The 21,707-nt window shown below is 38.2% G+C and overlaps 1 protein-coding gene across 1 annotated transcript; it reads left to right on the top strand.

Moving 5' to 3' along the window:
* The first annotated feature begins 3,125 nt into the window (after window positions 1-3,125).
* On the top strand, window positions 3,126-4,234 carry LOC132169633 (G-type lectin S-receptor-like serine/threonine-protein kinase LECRK4). Its single transcript, XM_059580635.1, has 2 exons — window positions 3,126-3,419; window positions 3,818-4,234. Exons 1-2 carry the CDS (start codon window positions 3,126-3,128, stop codon window positions 4,232-4,234), a joined length of 711 nt encoding a protein of 236 aa, XP_059436618.1.
* Window positions 4,235-21,707: the final 17,473 nt, after the last annotated feature.

Raw genomic sequence — 21,707 nt, 5'->3', positions numbered from 1 at the left:
TGTATATATTTCTTTGAATTTGATCCGAGCATGCCCCGCCAAAGTCTGGAAAATTTTGCATTAAGCCTAAGATGACAATTTTGTATGTAGGCATACTCGTGCACTTTTTGAGTAGTACGAGGTTTAGAGCATGAGACCGTAGGTAAATGTATGGATGCATGTATGAATAGATGCATGATCAGATGTATGTATGCATGTATGTATATATGTATGTATATATGTTTGTACTTTGGTAAGACTTTTACAGCTCTTACGCAAGGGAGTACCGTTTGCCGGGGTGTACCCTTGCTGGCCCATGTGGAGATTTCTTTTCCTGCAAATCCTTGTACCTGCTCCTTTTGAGTTTGAGCGTGATGGCTTCTCTTTTTGTGTGTAGGAGAGAGGACCTCTCAATTTTAACATGACAATCTGAACATTATGAAACCGGTGTATATGGAGAGATATGTAGGCTACCCAAACACTGTTTTAACTAACTGCATAAGTAAGTGTGTTTTATAGCAAACGACACATACACCTTCTAGCCTAGGCAAGATATTCACCTTTTAGTTTTCCGTTGTTTGAATGGAGGCGTTTAATTTGTTGATGGCTACTCGACACCGTTTTAAGTAGTTCCATAAAGGAGTACCGTTTTGTAAACATGGAGTATACCTTTACCAACCTGGGAGGGATGTTGGCTCATCACTGTTGCGTGGTTTCACATATGTGGACTTTCCTTTGACACATTGATGTGCTTCCTTTTCTTTCTAAGGATGGAGAGAGAGAGATGTGGAACCGTTGAATGGTCCGCCTGGAGTTATTCTTGCGACCCGTCCGCCTAGAGTTATTCTTGCCACCGGTCTGCCTAGAGTTATCCTTGGATAGCGTCCGGTCCGCCTGGTTCTGCTCTACTGTTAAGTGCTAAAATATTTGTATTTTTAGCCCCTTAATTTATATTTGTTAATCCCTTCATTTTGTTAGTTTGTGCAATTTTACTTCCTTTTTGTGTTTTATGTCTTTTTATAGGTTTTTGAGGAAAAAGAAGCAATTCTGGAAATAGGAGTATAAAAGGAAAAAGTAGGACAAGGCTGGAACTGCGATCGAGCGCAGGAGACCTAGGCTAGAGCGCATCAACACTCGAGCGCCCAACCCAGGATCGATCGCACCCGTGTGCCAGAGAACAATGTGGCGGCTAGCCTTATTTTGGAAAGAGCCTTAGGGTTTATTTTACGATTTCTGGGGTTTCTAGGTGCTTCTAGGTTTCCCCTAACCTCTATAAATAGGCCTGTAATGTAAAATCGAGTACTTACAAATAAGAATCACAAAGTTTAGATCCAAAAGCTAGGAAACCCTTAAACTCTCTTGTTTTTCCTCTGAAATCTTGAAATTCGCAACCTCCCTAAACTAATATGATAATTCTCTATTTATAGGACTAAAACTAGGGTTTACAATTTGAAATAGACTTAAATTCGCTGCCAGATCGGACAGTGCGCTCAATCACACACCTTCTACACTCGAGTGTACTCAGGCATGTAGGTTTCCCGGGCCACGCATGCGTATGCATGCACTGAACTTTCAAGTGGGCGCGTCTACGCTCGATCTTTGGGCACTGGCTCAATCGTGTTGACATATTTGCAAATTCCTTCCAAATGCAACTTTCACATAAAATCCCTACCTTTCCTTCAGCAACCTATAAAATACAAAAAACACAGAACTAACCCAGAACATCAGATAATAACACAGCTAAAGGATTAACACTAGTAAATTAAGGGGTCCAAATATGCAATATTTGGCACACATCAAACACCTCCAAACTTAACTTTTGCAAGTCTTTTAGTGAAACAGAACAAAAAATAAAATGAAAACGAAACAAAACCTAAAGAAAAACTAAATTAAAGAGAAAAGCTGTAGAATTTTGCTCTCTGGACTTGTGTATCTTTTCTTGAATGCAAAGAGTTCTATTTATAGGCTTAGGAAAGTCCTAGAAGCCCAAGTAAACCTAGATAATTCGGAGGTTTGTCTCCCAGTCCAAATAGAAGTCTGAAATCGGAATAGGGTTCGTCCAGATTTGTATCATTTTATTGCGGGATGATTTTGGCATAATAACCTTCCAAATTAGGAAAATTCTATTATAATGAACTATATTATTTTGAGTTAGCTTTCCAATGCTCCTTGAATCACTTCAATCCGATATTTGAACATAAAGTTATGGTCAAAATACTGAGACATGTGCAGAATCTGAATTTGAATCCAATCCGAAATTTTATCAAATCTTATCTTTAATCCGATTTACCCTTCTTCTTGGATTTGGTTAAACTTAACCACATCATCTAGGTCTTCTCAAAGTATACTTTATTCCAAACTTTGCATTTTTCCCTTTAAAGCTGTAGTTTTTCTTCAACGACCTACAAAATACTGAAAATACAAAACTAACACAAAATATCAAATAACAACACAACTAAAGGATTAACTAATGTAAATAAAGGGGTCGAAATATGTAATATTTGGCACACATCAAACATTACATACATGAAACAAAGTTGTTAATCATAAGGGAGGCTTCATCTTCAACCTTAGTTGAAGGTTTAGCCTCACATGTTTTTGAAAGACAAAACAAGATTGATTGAATTCATAATGTAAAATCGAGTACTTACAAATAAGAATCACAAAGTTGAGATCCAAAAGCTAGGAAACCCTTAAACTCTCTTCTTTCTCCGCTGATATCTCAAAATTCGTAGCCTCCCTACACTAATCTAATAATTCTCTATTTATAGGCCTATAACTAGGGTTTACAATTTGAAATAGACTTAAATTCACTGCCAGATCGGACAGTGCGCTCAATTGCACACCTTCTATGCTCGAGCGTACTTGGGCATGTAGGTTTCCCCGGCCACGCATGCGTATGTGCACACTGAGCTTTCAAGTGGGCACGCCTGCGCTCAATCTTGGGGCGCTGGCTCGATCGTGTTGACATATTTGCAAATTCCTTCCAAATGCAACTTTCGCATAAAATCCCCAGCTTTCCTTTAGCAACCTATAAAATACTAAAAACACAGAACAAACCCAGAACATCAGATAATAACACAGCTTAAGGATTAACACAAGTAAATTAAGGGGTCCAAATATGCAATATTTGGCACACATCATCTATGCCAGAAAATGACGGGTGTGTGCCTAAGGGTCTATGTGGACTCAATGGATATTGTGTTTTAAACGATCGAGACATTGATTGCAAACATCTTCTTGGATTTGCTCGGGTAAAGGAAGGAGATTGGGGCTCAGGCTGTGAGAGGAATTTCACTGTGGAAAGTTGCTCAGCAAGTTCCGAATATGCAATGAAAGAGTCTAATACCGAATGGGAAAATGATACTTATTCTCTTTTGACATCTTCAACCAATGAGAATTGCAGAGAAGCATGTTTGCAGGACTGCAACTATGAAGCTGTGCTTTTCAAAGACGGCGTGGGGGAGTGCACAAAATAGAGGCTTCCTTTGCAATTTGGGAGAACTGATACAAGCAGCTCAACCGTATCCTTCATCAAGGTAGGTACATCTACACTCCCAAAAGAATGTAAGAAAGAGCTGCGATTGGTCCTTATTATCTGTGTTTCGTTAGTTGTTTTTACATTTATTGTCTTGGAAATTTCTGGATTTGGGATTTACAAAAATTGTGTTATGTCGTATCAAATGATGTCTAAAAATGGAAAGATTGAATTGGGTGAGGATGTTGCTCCAAAATCATCACCTATGCACAACTTGAGAAAGCGACTCGTCACTTCAACAAGGAGCTTGATACAGGAGCATTTGGGATAGTATTTAAAGGGGCAATATTGATCTGCCAGATCAAGAAGATTGTAGCCGTCAAAAGGCTAGACAAATCAATGTTGGCTGAACGGGAGAGACAGTTTCATACTGAGATGAAAGTTATTGGGAGAACACATTACAAAAACCTTGTCCATCTACTGGGTTATTGTCATGATGGACCCAACAGGCTTTTGGTGTACAAGTACATGAGCAATGGGTCGCTTGTAGATAAACTCATTACACCTGAAAAACGACTTTCTTGGGCTGAGAGAATAAAAATCGCTTGCAACATAGTGAGAAGACCTATTTATCTCCATGAAGAGTGTGAGCCAAAAATCATTCATTATGACATAAAACCTCATAACATACTCATAGATGAAGATGGATGCACAAAAATCTCTGACTTCAGATTGGCAAAGTTGCTAAATGCTGCTCAAACCAAAACTTTCACCTAAATTAGAGGAACACAGGGATACATTGCCCCATAGAGGCTTCAACAACTGCCTGTGACAGACAAAGTAGATGTGTAAAGCTTTGGAATTGTGCTACTGGAGATTATATCATGTCGAAAGAGTATGGACTCTAATCTTCCAGGTGAAGAAGTTGATCTTAAAGAATGGGCAAACCATTGTTTTGACCGTGGTGAGCTACGTAAACTAGTGAATAATGAAAACGTTGACAAGAGAGAATTGGAGAAAATGGTTAAAATAGGACATTTCTGTGCTTTGGATGAGTTCCTAGTACTCCACCCTTCAATGAATAAGGTTCTACATATGTTGGACGGGATCAAAAATATTCCAAAGAGTACAAGTTCGATTTCTCCCCTAATTAGCATTTGAAATGTGTTTTGTATTCTAGTGACATGTCCTAATTAGAAGTTTTCTTTTGAGTGTACGTATCTTGTATCAATTATGTGAGTTTTTCTTTTGTGTGCCATTTTGAAATGCATTTGTGTACGATAAAGAATTTTCTTATCAAGTTGTCTATTTAAACAAAAAATAATTAACATATAATATAATTCTTGTAATAATTATATTATATTAACATATAATAAAATTCTTGTAATAGTGATTCATCTTGAATAAGGATTCTCAACCTTGAGACCCTACCGGGATAGTAGTGGCCTTCCATCTCCCGCAACCTGCTCTTCTCCGGCAGCCACCACCCAAAAAATTGTAACTAATCTGTGTTGTGCATTTTTCGCTCTACTTTTCGGTAGTTTGAAGAGGAGATTTTATGCCATAAGTAAGAACAAAGAGATGTTGCACTTATCACTTACTTTTCTTTCTCATATCATCTGTACAACTATGATTTATTTATTCCTGTTTGGTCATGCATTAACCACTTAAGGCTCAACAGATCTCTAGGCCCAATCTACTGAACAAACCTACCAAGACCAAGCCTATGTCGAGACTTAGTCAACCTAGCCCGACGCATAGTTGACCTAACAAGGGCATACTAGTCTTTTACTGAGGGTAGATCGGTCATTCCACATGAAAGGAGATCCACAATCCCTAGATGAACGTGAATAACCTATACAGCATCCACACAACCACCCACGTTCAACAGAACATGTCCAGTTGTTAGCACCCAACCAACACACGTATACTCAAGGATTACTCGGGTATCCACGTTCGACATCAACAAGGCCAAACTACTTGTTCCACGATCTTAGGCTCCCAAGATCGTGGAGCCACCAACAACCCACATCCTTCGACAACGCTGCATGTTAAGTGCCAAAATATTCATATTTTAGCCCTTAACTTATATTTGTTAATTCCTTAGTTTTGTTAGTTTATGTCATTTTAGTTCTTTTATATGTTTTCTATGTTTTTATAGGCTTTTGGAAGAAAAGGAAGGAATTCGGGAAGTATCGGGCTTAAAGAGCAAATTTGGAAAAAGCTGGAGGCTTTGGTAGTGCAATCGATCGCAGTCCCCTGCGATCGAGTGCACTACGACCAAAAGGACCAGAAGAGTTTAGCCTTGCGCTCGTGCGCACACAAGGAGACTCGATCGCAGACGTGCGATCGAGTGCACACGGGCTGCGATTGATTGCACCCGTGCGCTGGAGAATAGTCGGCTGCGGTCAGAATTCCTTTTCCTTTCATATTAGGGTATTCCAACTCCCACTTGTAATGGGATTAAACCCTACGAGTTTTCTAGGTTTACTAAGGGTTCTAGGATTTCTTTAGGCCTATAAATAGACCTCTTAGCTTTTAGGAAAAAGTGTGGAGAAAGAGGCACAAGCTCTAGAAAGGAACTGAAGGCTAGATCCAGTGGAGTTTGGGCTTTCTTCTCTTCCACCTTTTATTTTTGTTATGTCGTTTATATTTTACTTGGGGCCAGATTGAAGCCCTAATCATGTGTTTTTAGGATTTCAATATTGGCACCTTTGCTACAATTATATTTTCGTGCATTTAACTTGATTAATTCTTATTTTATTGAATTCCTCATGTGTTTGCCTGATTAACATATGCATGTGATATGGATTAGTTAATTAAATCAATTTGGATGACCGAGTCCTGGGTTTAGTAAAAGTAACAAAAGAAATCTACACCGGGTTCTTAGGTTAATCAACATGGGGAACCAAGAGTATACACCCATGCTAAATCCTTTTAGAAAGAAAAGAGTTAGAGTATACACTCATGCCTAATTCGTTGCTTAGGGAAATCTATAGCTTAAAGAGTATACACCCATGCCCTTAGGTTGACAAACATTAAATATACCGGTATGACTGGCGCATTGGCATATTGTTATCTTAATTAGTTTGATTAGTGGTGGATATCAAAACCCTAATCCTTTTTAGTTCTAGTTTATCTTTTATTTTATTTATTTATTTTAATTCAATCGTGACAATTGAATTTTATCTGTTAATTAAATAGGAAATTACTTCTAAACATAATTTACCAATCCTCGTGAGAATGATCTCGTATTTGCCTACTATACTATCGTTTGATCTTGTGCACTTGCGAGTAAAGTGTACCAAATATTTGCTTATTAATTTAGGTGGGTATTTGGCACAACAAGTTTTTGATGCCGTTGCCGAAGATTGTTTGATTTTGTTTGAAATTTTTTTCCATTAGTTTATTTTTGTTTTTTATTTTTATTTTTTTTTGTCTTTCTAAGTTTTTCACCAGTCACTCTTCTGCCTCCAGAGGTGCACTCAAGCGCCCATCCAGTGCGATTGAGTGCACCTCATAGTGCGATCGATCGGTCATCCGGACAGCAGCATAGTCACTGTACTAATTATTGATCTGATTTTTTATCTTTTCTTTTCTTTTCATGCAGGGTCAGTTGGGTTTGCATCTTCGTAAGCTTTTTTTTTTTTTTTTTTAGTTTTGTTTTTATTTTCCCTTTTAATTTTAACTTTTCGTTATTTTATTTTTGTTTTCACGCATGTGGGGTGGCATTCCGACATCCCATGGACCATGTTCATTATGCCATGACCCTTATCACCATGTTAGAGATCCTTCAAGAAGACAAATTTCTAACAAAATTTTTGAGCATAAGAACACATCGTTCTCTAGACTAGGGAACGACCGCAATTTTGATTCTTGTAACCCGTCATGGAGCCAACAGTCCAATCTCTCATGGCAAGCTCAAGCTCCCGAAATTCATGCTTCATAATCTCATGGACTGCAATATTAATCATATCAGCAATTCTATGATCGTGGATATTCCTCTCAATCAGCTCCACAACAGCAATATCTGGCTGAACCAGCTCCTCTTGAGTTTTCTGAATAGACATTAGATATGATGAATACATTGATTAAAACTACACAGGAAGCAACTGAGGAAATGAAGGCCCACCTTAAACAAAAAGGCAATAGTCTCAAAGAAGAAGAAGCATACCAAGAGGAGCCATCTCCACAGTTATATGGTCAATCATATTCTTGTCTTAGCCACAGCCTGAGGCAATCCATTTTCAAGATAGTAGCTCATGAAGAGGAACCATCTCCCATGTATGATCATTTAGATTTTTCTTCACATCAACAATACCAAGAAGAGGTACCTCCCCCGAAGAGTTCTACCTTTGAAGAAACAATGTCAGCTTATCTTAGCCAAATGGAGGAAAGTAAGCGATCATTTGAAAGGATGAATAACTCTCGCATGCAATCATTCGAAAGGATGGAGGCTCATCTCAAGCAAATATCAGATATCATCAAAGAAGAAGAGTGTCAAAGTCAGTTGGTGGCAAATCCTAATGAGCACTACATCGAGGAAGAGTGCACCTACTATCATGAGCAAGCTGTCACATTGAGGGGTGAAGAGGTGGTTGAAAATCAAGTGGAAGAGGGGAAGAAGGAGCAAACCGAAGTTCCACAGGAACCATATCAGGAAAAAGAAGAGAGCACTAAGACTTTTTCAACATTAGCTCTTATTCCTAAAACACCAAGAGGCCAGGAGAGAAGTTTGTTAGAGCTACCACATGAGCAAATTGAGGACATCAAGATAGAAAAGCTCCCTGAGTTTTCTTCTTACTTTATTCTAGCTCATGATTCCACACCGGATAACAAACTATTTAATAAAACTCAAAGTAGTCCTCCCCATTCTATAGACATTTGGAATCACCTTGCTAGAAAAGATTCATTCCCTTTGGTGCAAGAGAAGGAAAGACTGGTGCTCCAAGTTTAAAGTGCCACAGCTTGGCTAAAGACGTTAAACTTAGCGCTCATGGGAGGCACCCCATAGTTTATCCTGTTATTTTTCTATTTGTTTTTCTATTTATTTGTATGTTTGTCTTTAGCTTTATTTTTGTGTCCTATTTTTTTTTTTTTTGTGTGTTTTATTTTGCAGGGACAAGTGTGCTTTAGTTCAAGTTTGGGAGTGTGCAATGAGCCATGCTATTCAGACAATTTCGTCCATATCCCAGGTAAATTCTTTCCATGTTATAGACACATTGGGGACAATGTGTAATTTAAGTTTGGGGGTATGGAAGACACTTTACACACACTTTGTCCCAATTTTATTTTGTTTTTTATTTTTGTTGTTTGTGAAAAAAAAATAATACATAAATAAATAATATATGCATGTTCATATTAGTCTTAAGATTTTGGTTGATCTGAAAGAATTGTGGTTTGATTTCATTGTTGAGGGTTAAAATTTTGAACACATGATCTGATGAGAGAATTTTTCTGTTTGGTTACTTGCTCTAAGCAGTTGAGAATTCACATGTTTGACCTGATCTTACACAAGCACATTAGCACATAATTTGTGAGGTATGACATCAAAATCTGATATGTGTGTTTCTATATCTTTGGGTAAAACTGGATGATTTATTAGATGGATACTTTGGCATATATATATATGATTAAACAAAAAAAAATGATCATTGATAAGCTTTTCACTAAGTAACTGGACCTCTTGCCTCAAAGCATTGAATGTTCACATCAAAATGTGAAGAATTTTGATTTGGTTAATGTCATAATTAGTTTGGTTCTATAGCCTTTTTGACTCGAGTTAATAAGTCCTTAGGGATGTTTTACACCTAATGCCCTAAAACCATCTGGTTTGGGAGTCATTGGCCTAACACTCGCTACATGGGTCAATTAGAAAGCGTAAGGGAACCAAATATTGCACAACCTGACGAAGAAAAAACAAAAAAAAATTGAGTTGATAATAATAAAAAGGTAGGGCTTTGATAATAATAATAATAATAAATAAATAAATAAAAATAAAAAGAGAAAAAGAAAAGTTATGCCATAGTTATTCATTCTAATAGGGATTTCAGTGAACTTTGAGATATTGAGACATTGCACATTGGAAATAATTGGAAGCTTCATATTTATGTGCTAGTTTCTGTTACGCTGTTTCAAACTTGTGATGCCTTAACATATCTTTTGTAAGTGGTTAAACCTTAAAATTTCAATTCATTGTGAAGATGGAGTTTATCTTTTTAAGCTTGCAAATGAATGAGAATCATGGTTTTGAGTGACATTTGAATTTTTGAATAACATGACATTTGCATAATGTTTGTGGGTAACATTCCTAGAAAACCCTCGCAAGACTTCACTCGTCCTCTAGGGAATTCCTAGGGGTTTAAAAGGCTTGTTGCATATGCTAAATGCAATAGTACATCCCACGAAAGATGGATTTATCTTTTTGTTTTTTTGTTTTTCCATTTAGTTTTTAATTTCTAGTTTCATATTGCTAAGTGACTAGCAATATGTAAGTTTAGGGGTGTGTTAAGTGCCAAAATATTCATATTTTAGCCCTTAACTTATATTTGTTAATTCCTTAGTTTTGTTAGTTTTTGCCATTTTAGTTCTTTTATGTGTTTTCTATGTTTTTGTAGGCTTTTGGAAGAAAATGAAGCACTTCAGGAAGTATTGGGCTTAAAGAGTAAATTTGGGAAAAGATGAAGGCTCTGGTAGTGTGATCGATCGCTGGGGACCAGCGATCGAGTGCACTACAAGCAAAAGGACCGGACGAGTACAGCCTTGCGCTCGTGCGCACACAAGGAGACTTGATCGCAGATGTGCGATCAAGCGCACACGGGCTGTGATCTATCGCACCCGTGCGCTGGAGAATTGTCAGCTGTGGCCATAATTCATTTTCCTTCCATATTAGGGTATTCCAAATCCCACTCGTAATAGGACTAAACCCTACGAATTTTCTAGGTTTACTAGGGGTTCTAGGATTTCTTTAGGCATATAAATAGACTTTTTAGCTTCTAGGAAAAAGTGTGGAGAAAGAGGCATAAGCTCTGGAAAGGAACTGAAGGCTAGAGCAAGTGGAGTTTGGGTTTTTCTTCTCTTCCACCTTTTATCTTTGTTATGTAGTTTATATTTTAATTGGGGCTAGATTGAAGCCCTAATCATGTCTTTTTAGGATTTCAATATTGGCGCCTTTGTTACAATTACATTTTGGTGTAGTTAACTTGATTAGTTCCTATTTTATTGAATTCCTCGTATGTGTTTGCCTGATCAATATATGCAAAATCATTTTCCTAATCTCGTATTTGCCTACTATACTATCGCTTGATCTTATGCACTTGTGAGTAAAACGTACCAAGTATTTGCCTACTAATTTAGGTCGTTGTAGTATAGTGGTTAGTATTCTCACCTATCACGCGGATGACCCGGGTTCGATCCCCAGCAACGACACCAAAAACATATTGTGCCAAATACCCACCTAAATTAATAGGTAAATACTTGGTACATTTTACTCGCAAGTACACAAGATCAAACGATAGTATAGTAGGCAAATACGAGATCATTCCCACGAGGATTGGTAAATTATGTTTAGAAGTAATTTTCTATTTAATTAACAGATAAAATTCAATTGTCATCATTGAATTAAAATAAAGAAATAAAATAAAAGATAAACTAAAACTAAAAAGGATTAGGGTTTTGATATCCACCACTAATCAGACTAATTAAGATAACAATTGATAAGTGCTAAAATATTCATATTTTCAGCCCTTAACTTGCATGTTTTAATCCTTTGGTTTTAGTTAATTAGGCCATTTTCATTCCTTTCTGTGTTTTTCATACTTTTGCAGGCTTTTGGAAGAAAATGAAGTAAATCTAGATGATTTGGGCTCAAAGAGAAAAGATGGAGAAAATTGGAGCTCCCTGACACTCCGATCGATCACAGGTACCCTGCGATCGAGCGCAGTACCCGAGAGGATTAAACACAATTAAGGCCAGGAGCGATTGAGCGCATGCCAGGAAAGGATCGATCGCAGACCTGCGATCGAGCGCACACGCGCTGCGATCGATCGCACCCGTGCGCAGGAGACACATCAAGTGGCGGCCAGAGTGTCCCTCTTTCCATATTAGGGTTTTCCAACTCCCAATTGTAATAGGTCTCAAAACCCTGCGAAATCCCTAGGTTTACTACTTTGTCAAGAACTTCTAAAACCTATAAATAGACCCTTAACGCTCTAGAATAGACACGCTTTGTACGGAGAAGAAGAGGAGCTCTTGAAGTTCAAGTTTTGGGCTTATTCTTTTCTTTTCATTTATGAAGATGTTTAACATCAACTCTATGTGTAGCTAATTTATTTAGTAGGGCTAGATTGAAGCCCTAGTTATGTTTAATTAATATTTCAATATTAGCACCTTTGTGATGATCTTGTTGTGCTATTTAACTTGATTAATACCTGCTTGCATGAATTCCTCATATGTGTGTGCCTGATCAACATATGCAAGTGGTATGGACTAGTTAGTTAGATCAATTTGGATGACCGAGTCCTGGGTTTAACATAAGTAACAAAAGAATCCACACCTCAATTTTTGGTTAATCAACATAGGGAACCGGGAGTATACACCCATGCCCTTGGCCTCGTGTGTTGGTCAATTTCCATAGAACATATGCTTTTCTAAAGAACAACTTAGTATATACCATGCTAAATTCTTTAGGAAAGAAAAGAGTTAGAGTATACACTCATGCCTAACTCCTTGCTTAGGGAAATCTATAGCTTAAGGAGTGTACACCCATGCCCTTAGGTTGACAAACATTAGATATGCATAACATGATCAAAGCATTGGCATATTGTTATATTAGTTGAATATAATTAGTGGTGGATATCAAAGCCCTACCTTTTTATCATTATCAACTCAATCAATCTTTGTTTTACTTAAGGAATTTATTTTTAAACGAAAATTCAGCAATCCTCGTAGGAATGATCCTGTACTTGCACCATATACTACTATGTTGACCTTGTGCACTTGTAGGTAAAACGTACAAATCAAAAAGAATTTTTCATTTCCCCTAACTTTTCTATTTTCTGTTTCAGGTTGCAGATTGGCATTCTTTGATTGCGATCAATCGTCAGCCAGGTTCGATCGAACGTACCAACCTGCGATCGAGCGCAGTTCCAGGGAGTATCCGAACTAGCAGCACTGAAGCTGCTCGACTGGAGAAGTAATTTAGTTAATGCAAGGTCGTCGACCTCAAGCCTCAACTGTTCTTCCACTCGATCCTGATATTAAGCGGACAATTCGACGATGACCTAGAGACAAAGAAGAAGAAGAAGAAATTGAGATGGAAGATTTGCAAGTGAATCCAATTGGGCCAAGACCATTAGAGGCAAATCCACCACGGGTGAGGAGACCAATGAAGTAGGCATACGTTCCAGCAAACCTCCATCAACCCTCATGCATAGCATATCAACCAGAGGTGGATGGCAGCTATTATATCTCTCCTCAAATCCTCAATGCACTGACTCACTTCAGAGGCATAGCTACTGAGGATCCCAACTTGCATCTTAAGGAATTCTTTGACTTATGCAAGTTGCAGCACGTCCAAGGCCTAACTCTAGAGAGACTTAGGTTAGTCCTCTTTCCTTTTTCCTTGAAAGATAATGCTAAACTGTGGTACAATTCCTTGCTTGCAGATTCTATCCATACTTGGGAAGAATTAACCACCAAGTTTCTGAAGAAGTTTTTTCTAGCTCAAAGGATAAGGCAACTTAGAACGGAGCTGCAATCGTTCCAACAAAGAGATGGAGACCCTTTCTTTGAAGCATGGGATCACTTCAATGCAATGCTCCTTAAGTGTCCAAATCACAACATATCTCAAGATGACCAGGTACGAATCTTTTATGAAGGGTTAGATGATTTTAACGAGGGTGTTGTTGATACAGCTTGTGGAGGTGTGATGATGGAAAAGAGTAGTGAGGAAGCCATAAAGCTTTTTGAGATGTTGAGTGAACACACCCAACAATTCCCATTCAGAGGAAGGCAAGATGTAAGGAGCAAGGGTAGGTATGAAGAAAACAACGGGGTGCAAAATCAGATAGCTGGCTTGAAGAAGACAGTAAATATGCTTGTAAACTCCATGACTACTCAGGACATCTCTCCTATTCAGCCAACCACCTAACTCCAGGTATGTGCCATATGTTCTCATTTAGATCATGTTACTGCGAACTGCCCTTTGTATTCATCCCCAGATCAGGAGCAAGCCAATTATGTGGGACAACACACTTATCCTCCCAAGAACAATCCTTACTCCAACACTTATAATTCAGGGTGGCACAACCACCCCAATTCATCATGGAGTAACAGTAGGAACATCCGGAACCCTCAAGGACAGCAAAGCAATTCCCAACAAACAGTTCAACCAGCCAAAGACCCAGAAGAGGAGGACCTGAAGAGTCTTTTACGACAATTTGTGACTTCACAATAGCAATTCACGGCTGATAAAAAACAATTCACTACAAAGACCGATCAAGCCATTCAAAGACTGGAAGTGCAAATGGGTTAGATGGCAAAGGAACTGATTGAGAGAAAGAAGGGAGAATCTTCAGCCCAGGCAATACCCAATCTAGGGGGTCATCAGCAGCTGGAAGCAGTCACAGTTCTCAGGAATGGCAAGGTCATTGGAACTGAAGAGCTACCTCGAGCAACTCCAGAAGGACCATCAACTTTTAAGGTAAACAAAATGGAGAAGGTAAATGCACCCCCCCTTTCCTCAAAGGTTAGTCAAACCAAAGAAAAAAAAGCAACTCATGGATATCTTTGAGACCTTAAGGAAAGTAGAAATCAACATTATTAGATGCAATTAAACAGATTCCTTCATATGCTAAATTTTTAAAGGATTGTTGCACTAACAAAAGGAAGTTTCAGGAGTATGAGGCAGTGGCCTTAACAGAAGAGGTAAGTGCAGTCTTGTTAAGAAAATTACCACCAAAGCTAACAGATCCAGGTAGTTTTACCATTCCTTGCAGGATAGGAGACCACTCTTTTGAAAAGGCACTACTGGATCTAGGAGCAGGGGTGAATTTGATGCCTTACATTGTATATGAAAAGCTGGGATTGGGGGAGCTTCAACGAACCTCTATCACCTTGCAATTGGCAGACAGAAGCATCAAAAGACCAAGAGGTATACTTGAGGATGTTTTGGTAAAGGTAGGTACATTTATTCTACCTGCTGATTTTATTGTGTTGGATGTGGAAGAATCTCCTATGCCATCACCTTTACCTATTATCTTAGGAAGACCCTTTATGAGAACTGCTGATACTACAATAGGTGTGAAAAAGGGTATTGTGAGCATGAAGGTAAATGGTGAGACAATAGAGTTCAAAATATTTGATTCATTGAAATTACCTCAAGAAGATTTAGAATGTTTTGATGTTTGTATAATCCAAGATGTTGGTAAGACAGTTTTGGAGGACCAACATAAAGATCCATTGGAGGCCACCCTCACCCATAGTTTCACAAGGTAGGACATTGAGCCAAAACCTAAAGATGTTACTAATAACATCCTTGAAATATTGCATCACCTTGAGGCCTCTCCAAAATACTCAGGTAAGTATACTCATCCCTTTGAAGTTCTTGAGCCCACTAACACGTCTCTTGTTCCTTCTATTGTCCAGGCACCCAAGCTGGAATTGAAGCAATTGCCATACCACCTAACATATGCCTATTTGGGAGAAAACAAGACATTACCAGTCATAATTGTAGCAAATCTGAGTTGTGACGAAGAAGAAAAGTTGCAGAGAGTGCTTAGAGAGCATAAAACTGCTTTGGGGTGGACCATTGCCGACATCAAGGGAGAAAGCCTAGCCAAATGCATCCATCAAATCTTTCTTGAAGATGAAGCCAAGCCAACGAGGGATGCACAAAGAAGACTTAACCCACACATGAAGGAGGTAGTCAAGGCAGAGGTATTAAAACTACTGGATGTGGGCATCATCTATCCCATCTCAGACAGTAAATGGGTCAGTCCAGTCCAAGTAGTGCAAAAAAAAAGTGGGATCACAGTGGTGAAGAATGATGATGAGCTGATACCCACAAGAGGAACCACTGGGTGGAGGGTATGTATTGATTACAGAAGACTGAATAAGGTAACAAGAAAAGACCATTTTCCATTACCCTTCATTGACCAAATGCTAGAGAGATTAGATGGCCATAGCCACTACTGTTTCTTGGATGGGTATAGTGGCTATAATCAGATTGCAATAGCACCAGAGGATCAGGAGAAGACCACCTTCACATGTCTTTTCGGCACATTTGCCTACAAAAGGATGCCATTTGGCTTATGCAATGCCCCAGCCACATCCCAGAGATGCATGATGAGCATTTTTTCAGACATGGTGGAGAAAACCATTGAGGTATTTATGGATAACTTTAGTGTTTTTGGGTCTAGTTTTGATGAATGCCTCCACCATTTGAAGAATGTTCTCAAGAGGTGTGAAGAATGCAATCTAGTGCTCAATTGGGAAAAATGCCATTTCATGGTTCAACAAGGCATAGTATTGGGTCATGCTATTTCAAGCAAGGGTATTGAGGTGGATAAGGCCAAAATATATATCATCTCCAAACTTCCCCCACCCCTGACAGTCAAGGGGGTGAGGAGTTTTCTTGGACATGTCGGATTCTATAGAACGTTCATCAAGGATTTCTCCAAGATCTCTAGACCCCTCTATGCATTGCTAAGGAAGGAGGCCAAGTTTGAATGGACTAAAGAATGCATGACTGCCTTCAACACACTAAAAAAGCTGCTCACTTCTGCACCAATAATGTGAGCACCGGATTGGAGTCTACCCTTTGAGCTCATGTGTGATGCCAGTGACTTTGGCGTGGGAGCTGTCTTGGGTCAATGAATCAAGAAGGTACCTCATGCCATTTATTATGCTTCTAGAACATTGAATGATGCCCAACTAAATTATTCTACTACTGAGAAAGAATTATTAGCTGTCATATTTGCTTTGGAGAAGTTCAGGTCGTACCTAATTGGTTCTAAGGTTATTGTATTCACTGATCATGCTGCATTGAGATATTTGTTTACCAAGAAAGATGCCAAACCAAGATTGATCAAATGGGTATTATTACTACAAGAGTTTGACCTTGAGATTAAAGACAAAAAGGGCAGTGAGAATGTGGTAGCAGATCACTTATCTAGATTACTTCACGAAGAGGAAGGAGATGAGCTCCCACTGAACGAAAATTTTTCAAATGAGCAGTTATTTGCAGTTGATATCCAACTCCCATGGTATGCAGATATAGTGAATTATATCACTGCCAAGGTGTTTCCTCCAGATATGTCTAGCCAAGAAAGGAAGAGGTTAATATCTATTTCTAGACAATACCATTGGGATGACCCCTATTTGTTCAAATTCTGCTCTGATCAAATCATTAGAAGGTGTGTCCCAGAAGATGAGCACTTGAGTATTTTGCAGCACTGTCACCAGTTTGCTTGTGGTGGACACTTTCGGGCCAAGAGAACAGCGCTTAAGGTATTACAATCTGGTTTTTATTGGCCTAATATGTTTAAAGACGCTTTTTTGTTTTGCAGCTTTTGTGATAAATGCCAAAGGACAGGTAACATCTCATCCAGAAATCCAATGCCACTGCAAAATATTCAAGTTGTAGAACTCTTCGATGTTTGGGGTATTGACTTCATGGGACCATTTCCTAACTCATTCGGTTATTCATATATTCTTGTGGGTGTGGATTATGTGTCTAAATGGGTCAAGGCTGTCCCCTCAAGGACTAATGATCACAAAGTGGTTGTGAAGTTTTTGCAGGAAAACATCTTTGCTAGATTTGGAACACCTAGGGCAATCATTAGTGATGGGGGGAGCCACTTTAACAACTATGCTTTTACTTCTGTGATGAAGAAGTATGGCATCACTCATAAGGTTGGCACTCCATACCATCGCCAAACCAATGGCCAAGTGGAGATCAGCAACAAAGAAATCAAAGGCATCCTTGAAAGGACAGTGAACCCTAATAGGAAGGATTGGTCACTGAGCTTAAATGATGCACTTAGGGCTTATAGGACTGCTTACAAGACACCTATCGGTATGTCTCCATATCGTTTGGTTTTTGGGAAAGCATGTCATCTACAAGTGTAATTGGAATACAAAGCGTATTGGGTCATGAAGAAGTTTAACTTCAATATGAAGCAAGCTGGTGACAAGAGGAAGCTCCAACTAAATGAACTGGAGGAATTGAGGCATGATGCATATGAGAATGCCAAGCTCTACAAGAACAGAACCAAAGCATACCATGACAAACAACTGGTCAGGAAGGAGTTTCAAGTAGGACAGAAGGTTTTGATCTATAATTCAAGATTGAAACTCTTCCCTGAAAAGCTTAAGTCAAGATGGTCTGGGCCCTGCATTGTTACACAAGTATTCCCTCATGGAGCCTTGGAAGTTCACGACCCCCAGACCAACCAGTCATTCAAAGTCAATGGACACAGAGTCAAGCCATATCTTGAAGTAAAATTAGTACCAAGAGATGAAGATTTGGCACTCCAATCCATCCAAAATGGAGCATCTACTTTTGAAAAAAAAAATGACAATGTTTTCTAGAAGGTCTGTCGCCCGATCCCATGGAAATAGAACTCGAATAACTCTGTACGTGCCACTCGTGCACAGGATCGCATCAAAGTTCTATCCATGATCGTAAAATTTCATGTCAATCGAATGAAGTTGAATCTTAAAAACTAGAAGCAAAACCATTGGGCTGACCCAAATGCTCTCGAGGAGATAAGGACCATCCAGAATCATTTGGCATGAAAATTTACACGCTTATGCAGAACTTAGAGGCAATCCTGTTGATGGGTGGCACGAAGTGATTCGATTTCATTTGCCCCCCACGTTGACAACAAAACGAAATCTTGTTCTAGAAACTCAGTAGCCCCGATCCCTCGGCACTAGAACTCGTAAAAGTTTGTGCCACTCGTCAACAGAATCGTCTCGAATTTCTATAGACGTTCATAAAATTTCAGACCAATCGAATGAAGTTGAATCTTCATAACTACGAGCAAAACCCATAGGTTGACCTAAACGCTCTGGTAGCGATATGGCAAACCCAGAATCATTCCGCACAAAATTTTAACAGCCTTTACAGAACTTCCAAGAAATCCAATTAATGGGTAGCATGTTAATGCCAAAATATTCATATTTGAGCCCTTAACTTATATTTGTTAATTCCTTAGCTTTGCTAGTTTGTGCTATTTTATTCCTTTTGTGTGTTTTCTATGTTTTTGTAGGCTTTTGGAAGAAAATGAAGCACTTCTGGAAGGTTTGAGCATTCAAGAGCAAATTTGGGAAAGCTAGAGGTTCTGATAGTGTGATTGATCGCAGGGGACCTGCACTCGAGCACACTACCAGAGAATGTCCAGACGAGCGCAGGTTTGTGCTCGTGCGCACAAGAGGAGACTCGATCGCAGACGTGCAATCGGGCGCACACGGCGGCGATCGATCTCACCCGTGCGTTGGAGAAAAGACAATTGTAGCCAGAATTCCCTTTCCTTCCATATTAGGGTTTTCCAAATCCCGCTTTTAATAGGACTAAACCCTATAAATTTTCTAGGTTTACTAGGGGTTCTAGGATTTCTCTAGGCCTATAAATAGACCTCTAAGCCTCACAATTTGACACACAACCTCGGGGAGAGGAATTGGAGGCTACTTCAAGGTGTCGTTTTCAGTTTCTTCTTTTCCTTTTCTTTTTAGTTTTATTTTAATTATGTGTAACTAAACCTTTAGTAGGGCTAAATTGAAGCCCTAATTATGTTTATTTAATATTTCAATATTGGAGCCTTTGTGATAATCATATTGTGATGCTTAACTTGACTAATTCTTGTTTTATTGAATTCCTGATATGTGTGTAACTGGCCATTATATGCATGTGGCATGGATTAGTTATTTAAGTCAATTTGGATGATCGAGTCCTGAGCTTAATAGAGTAACAAAATAATTCCTCACAAGTTCTTGGCTTAATCAACATGAAAAACCGAGAGTACACACCCATACCCTAGGTTCCATGTGTTTGTCGATTTTCACAGATATATGTTTTCTTAAAGAACAACTTAGTAGACACTCATGCTAAATCCTTTAAGAAAGAAAAGAATTAGAGTAGACACCCATGCCTAATTCATTGCTTAGAAAGATCTATAGCTTAAGGAGTAGACACCCATACCCTTAGGTTGGCAAATTGTAGGCATTCATAATATAATTAGAGCATTGGCATATTGTTTTACTATTTGAGCATGACTAGTGGTGGATATCAAAGCCCTACCTTTTATTTAACTTTATTTATTTTCAATATATCAATATTAATTTAGTGACAACTTTGATACTTTAATCAATTCTAAGCAAAATCAACAATCTCCGTGGGAACGATCTCGTACATGCTGTACTATACTATCGTTTGATCTTGTGCACTTGCGAGTAAAATGTACCAATTATTATCTATTAATTTAGGTAGTATTTGGCACAACAAGTTTTTCGCGCCGTTGTCGGGGATTGTTTTATTTTGTTTAGAATTTTTTTTCCCTAGTTTGTTTTAATTTTTTTCATGTTTTTGGTGTTTTTCTGCAGTTCTTGTTCTACCTCTGAAGGTACGTTCGAGTGCAATCGAGCACACTATCAAGTGCGATCAATCGCACATCCGGACAACAGCACAGAAACTGTTTTAATTACATATCTAATTTTTTTTTTCTTTTCGTTTCATGCAGGGTCATTCAAGTCTGCGTCTTTGTAAGTTTTATTTTTAATTTTGTTTTTATTTCCCTTTTAAATTTTAACTTCTTTTTTTTATTTTATTTTTGTTTTCACACATGTGGGGAGGCATTCCGACACCCATGGACCATGTTTATTTTGCCATGACCCTTATCACGATGTTAGAGAATGCCCTTCAGTAAGACAAATTTCTAACAATTCTTTTGGGCATATGAACACATCATTCTCTAGACCAGAGAACAACAGCTATTTGGATTCCTATAACTAGTCCTGGAGCCAATAGCCTAATCTCTTGTGGCAAGCTCAGCTTCTTGGAATTCATGCTCCAAAATTTCATGGATTGCAATATCAATCATATCCGCAGTTCTATGATCATTCATATTCCTCTCAATCAGCTCCATTACAGCAATATCAGGTTGAACCACTTCCTCTTGAGTTTTCTAAAAAGACATTAGCTATGATCAGTTTGGTGATTGATAAGTGCCAAATATTACATATTTGGACCCCCTTTATTTACATTAGTTAATCCTTTAGCTGTGCCGTTATTTAATATTTTGTGTTAGTTTTGTGTTTTTAGTAACGACAACTTTAAAGGGAAAAATGCAAAATTTGGAAGAAATCACACTTTGAGAAGACCTAGATGATGTGGTTAAGTTTAACCCAATCAAGGAGAGGATTAAATTGAAATTTCTCTAATCAGAGTCAAAATCGGATTGGATTCAAAATTAGATTCTGTATATGTCTTAGTATTTTGACCATAACTTTTTGTTCCAATATCAGATTGAGATGATTCTAGAGACATTGGAAAGCGAACTCAAAATACTACAATTCGTTGTGAAATTGAAGTTTCCAAATTCGGACGGTTACTATGCCAAAATCACCCTACAATAAAAGAACGTAAATTTGGACGAATCCTATTCTGATTTCAGACTTCTATTTGGACTAGGAGACAGACCTCCGAATTATCTAGGTTTACTAGGGCTTCTAGGACTTCCTAAGCCTATATATACACCTCTTTGCATTCAAGAAAAGATAGACAAGGCCAGAGAACAAAATTCCACAGTTTTTCTCCCTTAAGTTTAGTTTTTCTTTAGGGTTAGGATGAAGCCTCACCGATGAAGAACAACATCACTTTTATGTAAGTCTTTATTTATCCGATTTTATTGAGTTTTATATTTCAATTGTTTTACTTCTTTTCAATTGGATTGGATGATTCCATGATATCTTTTGTGATTCAAGGATACACTTGATGATTTGAGAGCTTGATTTTATTTGCCTAAAAATTGGATATCCCTTGTAATTTATGGATACATTAGGTGTTTCAATTAAAATTAGATATCTTTTGTGATTTACGGATGCATCTGATGATTTAATTGATATTAAATTCCTTTTGTGATTTGTGCAATGAATTGATACATGCGATGGTTTTGATTAACTGTTGAAGCATAGTAAAACATATCTAAAATTTTAATTGTGAGAACTTCAGATTAATATTATTGAGCAT

This window comes from Corylus avellana, chromosome ca2, assembly GCF_901000735.1.
Source record: "Corylus avellana chromosome ca2, CavTom2PMs-1.0".
In the NCBI taxonomy this organism is placed as follows: domain Eukaryota; kingdom Viridiplantae; phylum Streptophyta; class Magnoliopsida; order Fagales; family Betulaceae; genus Corylus; species Corylus avellana.
Note: the sequence above shows the minus strand (reverse complement) of the source record. Positions and strands in the feature narration are given on the sequence as shown.

What these genes read in the sequence shown, in the direction of transcription:
- LOC132169633 (XM_059580635.1), top strand. Translation starts at nt 3,126, where the DNA reads ATGCCAGAAAATGACGGGTGTGTGCCTAAGGGTCTATGTGGACTCAAT. An exon ending in AGGACTGCAACTATGAAGCT is followed by an intron (nt 3,420 to 3,817) that starts GTGCTTTTCAAA and finishes TTGATCTGCCAG; the next exon opens with ATCAAGAAGATTGTAGCCGT.